General features: G+C 34.4%; 1 protein-coding gene across 2 annotated transcripts; it reads left to right on the top strand.

Moving 5' to 3' along the window:
- The first annotated feature begins 2,358 nt into the window (after window positions 1-2,358).
- On the top strand, window positions 2,359-4,059 carry LOC131072585 (uncharacterized). Of its 2 annotated transcripts, none has more exons than XM_058008783.2 (3): window positions 2,359-2,847; window positions 2,952-3,500; window positions 3,685-4,059. In XM_058008783.2, exons 1-2 carry the CDS (start codon window positions 2,626-2,628, stop codon window positions 3,495-3,497), a joined length of 768 nt encoding a protein of 255 aa, XP_057864766.1. In that variant the 5' UTR covers window positions 2,359-2,625; the 3' UTR covers window positions 3,498-3,500; window positions 3,685-4,059. The 2 variants fall into 2 exon arrangements, with proteins under 2 accessions (XP_057864766.1, XP_057864765.1); XM_058008782.2 differs by having other exon boundaries at window positions 2,364-2,847; window positions 3,643-4,059.
- Window positions 4,060-4,721: the final 662 nt, after the last annotated feature.

Genomic DNA, 4,721 nt, shown 5'->3' with positions numbered 1-4,721 from the left:
ACAAGGAAGAAGAGGTTCAAGAACTTCAAGCCCATTTGTAGGTCAACTCCACAACCACCATCATGTACATGCATACAAGGAAGATAGACTATTCTAGAAGCTTCGAGATCATCCAATGAGAAGCTCCATATCCTACATGCATTCAAGGGTAATAAAGTAGTGCCTTCCAATACCAAGGACTAAAACAAACACTAAACACAAGAACATCCAACCATAGACAACCCAAGTTTCTCCATATTACTAGGGAGCCTAAAACAGACACCCAATATGAAAAACTCTATTGTACACAACCATGAAATATAACAATGCCACCATGCAATAGGGTTATTATATTTTAAAGTAGGATCTCCATATCAATATCATATCAACATGATCAACTTCATAAAACTTCATATTCTCCATCCTTCAAAATGTGTGTTGTCTCTTGAAAACAAGATCAACAACAAGACTTCTAGTTATCAAAGGGTTAATCATCAACTAATCTCTTCATAATAGGTTCCCTCAAGCTTGTCAAACTAATAAATCTTTAGAAGAAATACCTATAACCTTAAACACCATGAATTATTACATGCAATAACATACAAGCACACACAAGAAACATACAACTCACATACATGCACATGCAAGTACATACAACTCACATACATGCACATGCAAGCAATATGCAAAACATAAAACTGAGCTCTGATACCAATTGAAGGGAAATGAGATACATACCAAAAAGACCTCTGAGATTCAGTATGCACCTTCAGTATTCTATGTTTCTTTAAAATAAATTCCAACAAGTTGATACAAGCACATACTACTATGTCATAAAAGGGAAACATACATAGTCAATTTCCCAGCGATTAATCCTTAAAGGAAAGATGTTGCAATTTAAAAAATCTTTATAGATCTAAAAGAGTTTCAGCAACATTACAACATGCAAATTCAATACTTCAGAATCATGAAACAAGAGGAATGTGATTGAAGAGAAAACACAATTATACATAGGCAAAACCCTTTCTAGCAAAAATCCACACACTTCGAAAACATTAAGCCAATGTATTATTTAGCAACAAGTTACAAAACATTTTCAAGCTCTAAGCCCTTACATGGAAATTTACATCTTTCTTTATTCATACAAGAAAACTAATACCATAACCCTTGTCCTCTCCTAACTCCTTTAGCAAAACACTTGTAAAAACATCCATGAAACCACATAAATCTCAAACATGCTATCATGCTCCAACAAGACATGTGTAAAAACATCCAAGATGTCCACCATTTCAATAAAAAATTCATGGCATCCTCCAAAATGCCACTCAGGGAGAAAAAGAACAAGCTAGAGTGTAGATGCACCAATCCAAAGAACATGAGCATCAAATCCAAGTGATAACAAAAGGCTACAAGATACTACCACAACTCCACTATGCTCACAAGCTAGATAAAAGCATAACCAACTCCAAAACTCGTTTCAAGAACACAATTTTGAAGTCAAAAAATTCTCCAATAACAAGATCAAACACTAATTAGAACAACAACCAAAAAAATGGTTGCTTACATCCAACTGATAAACCCACATCATTAAAAAAGAACCCACAACAAGTGTTAATCCATCCAATCATCCATACCTCAAAGGTATCCAAAAACATCAATAGAACTCATGCCAACAACATATCCAACTCATAAACTACATTCACAAGCTCCATGAATGAATAACATACACATCCAAGAACTCCCCCTGCATAGGTAATGTCAAATCTAACAAATAGATCATGGCATACCAAGTCTACCATAAACATCACATTAATTAAAAGTCTACCAAGATATACCTTAATCCCAACATTTCTATTGTGGAGAGTGACTCCTCTTTGAAAACTTTGAAAAAGAAATGTGATGGTTTAATTGAGGTCATGGTTCATGTTCCGCCTCTTAGCTCCTTTCTTATTTATAAAGAAAAAGATTTATCCTCCTCTTTGTGTTCAAGTGACCTCTTTAATCCCTTTCAGCAGTAGTCTGATTCTATCAATCCAAAACTAAACTAAATCAAAACCCTCCAAAACTTTTGGATTTAAACCACCTTACAAGATAGTCATGTTCTTTGATAACATTTTGCATATTACTTCATTGTTAGTGTTTATATTATTGATATTTCACATTATTCTTGACTATTGTTAGATGTTTTCTTACTTCTTTATGTTTAACTTAATAAAAAACAAATCCACTATTTATTATAACAAACCCACCACTCATCTCAACTACAAATAGACTGCAAAATACATTTCTTGAAAAACTCTGAAGAACAAGATAACCCCCCTAAATGAGTTTCTTTTAATCTCCCTAGTAAACCACATTAATTTGCTTTAGCAAAATCCCGTCTCGAACAACATGAAGAAAATGCCGTGTTTAATCCCACCATTATAACTATTACATTCTCATAATTTTTACTTTAATACCTTCGCTCCTCTGAAACATTTTCTCTAAATTCAGTCTGCCTCGGTTCTGCAAATTCCATCCTCTGCTTTTTTCTGAATTGTGAACTACATCTATTCAGAGCAAATCTTTCGCACTCAGACCGTTCAAGAACGCACAAATTCTATAAAACCAGGAGTAGAATTCCACAATCTTCTACTGTAAAATTGAATGGATTTCATGATCCCTTCTTCTGACAACACCGGCGCCATGAGAGGCAGCAAAAACAACAGATATCCTTCCTTGGCAAATATGATCAGATTTGAACATGGAAAACGGAAGAAAGAATTATTACCCAGCGAAGCAGATGAGCATATTGTGAGGAATGGCGATGAAGGAAAAATAGCAGACAATCTAACCCCAACCAGAAGAAAGAAGACCAAATTACTCAAGGTGCACATCAAATCCCTCTTCCTTTCCACTGCATCTTTTTTTTTTCCTCTTTGCAGAATGTTAAAGTTTATCATACCCGATTTTATTTATATGGTTTTGATCAGAGTTGCCCTGCACAATCTTTGCACTCCAAATCAAATTTCAATATCTATAATACAAATACTTGGATTTTGGAAAGCAATGATGGATTTCAGTTAAAGAGTTCTGAAAAACTTAAGAGTGAGAACACAATTCATGCGGGTGGATCTCTGGACCTGTTGTATGATGCCATTCAGGTGGTAGAATATCAGATACTCCAAAAATCCGTGGGCATCCAGGCTCAGGAAAAGGATTTGATGTCTGTTTTATCTGAAAATGTTTTAAGACAGGGTAAAAATGCTATGGGTATACCTAGTTTGCAGAGCAATCCATATTGGGCAAATGCTAGTGTGGAAATGGATGCTGCAAAAGAATTGGCCAGAGAGGGACAACCCAGTGATGTTCGGTATAATCCCAAGTGCATTTTGAAGGCTGTGGGTATAGATGTAAGTGAAGGGGCAATACCCCTGACTCGCTCCAAGGAAAGGCGGTTACCAAAACTGCCTGTTAAGTATTCAGACTCTGTATTGCAGCCATGGAAGAAAGTTACAAGAAAAAAACCCAAGTATTAAGAGGTATGGTGGCTAACCAAACAAAAATCTTTGTTTTTTGGAGTTAGATGATGGTATTTAAATTTATTACTTGAATTTTGCTCTGAAGATTCATGGCAGGAGAAATTTAGTATTACTTGAATTTTGCTCCGAATATTCATGGCAGGATTCTTCCTGATTAGGCAACTGCTCTGCTGACATACAACAGGCCAAATGTCTCTTTCACCCATCCTTTTAACATTTTGCTTTGAACAATAGGAGTACATAAGGGTGACTATAAATTTAGATCCTGACTGGGGTAATAGAATCCCAGTTTTGTGCAGACATCTAAAGCCAGGCACCATGTATATACTGTAAAAAATTTACATTTCATTTACTGGTCAGATATGAGTTCATCTAAAGGAAAGTGACATACTGAGCTTTGTAAATGGATGTAGCTGTTTGTATTAGACAAATGAGATTATGAGATTATACATCTTGGACGAAGTAATGATTATTGGGCTCAGTCAGTGAGGCTTTGTTCAAGGAAAAATCTGTTTTTCTTTTGATGAAATAAATCTATATATTATTTGCCCAAATAAGTTTTCTTTGCACTGTATTCTGGAGTTATTTTTCATTTATCACAACCCATTATTTGAAATCTTTGTGTTATTGATGACTGCAGAACATTTTATAAAACTCTTAATGGTTTACTCTGTTTGGATTCTGTTATAATTGAAGTTTTCTGCATGATTATATGGGCAGGAAAGAATTTGTGGATGCATGCATTCTAATTAAGAGTGAGAATAAATTTTGTTATCTGTATTCATAGCATGCTTTCAATACTATTGATTAGTACAGGTTTTCTTTGTTTGGATTTTGTTCTATTTGAAGTTTACTGCATGAAGGATTTGTGGATGCATTTATGCTAATGAAGATCTATAGTAATAGATTTTGCTACCTATATTCATGGCCTTCTTTTAATGATATTGATTAGTACAGGTTTGTTATAAATGGATTCATATTTCTGTAGGCAACAAAAGCAACACAGGATTGCATTTGTAAAAATGTTTCAGATGTTCAGCATTTTTATAGTACTGAACTTTGGTTTGATTCCTTCAAGGAAAAGATTATGTATTATTTTGTTTAATTTAGTGTGTTTCATATCAAGAAGATCACACAATTTTTATTCAATAATCAATATGCCATACAGGATCAAGTGGTATATTTATCAGATGGTAATAAACATTGACACAAGATTAGGAT

Source organism: Cryptomeria japonica, chromosome 10 (assembly GCF_030272615.1).
Source record: "Cryptomeria japonica chromosome 10, Sugi_1.0, whole genome shotgun sequence".
In the NCBI taxonomy this organism is placed as follows: domain Eukaryota; kingdom Viridiplantae; phylum Streptophyta; class Pinopsida; order Cupressales; family Cupressaceae; genus Cryptomeria; species Cryptomeria japonica.
Note: the sequence above shows the minus strand (reverse complement) of the source record. Positions and strands in the feature narration are given on the sequence as shown.

What these genes read in the sequence shown, in the direction of transcription:
- LOC131072585 (XM_058008783.2), top strand. Translation starts at nt 2,626, where the DNA reads ATGGATTTCATGATCCCTTCTTCTGACAACACCGGCGCCATGAGAGGC. An exon ending in AGAAGACCAAATTACTCAAG is followed by an intron (nt 2,848 to 2,951) that starts GTGCACATCAAA and finishes GGTTTTGATCAG; the next exon opens with AGTTGCCCTGCACAATCTTT.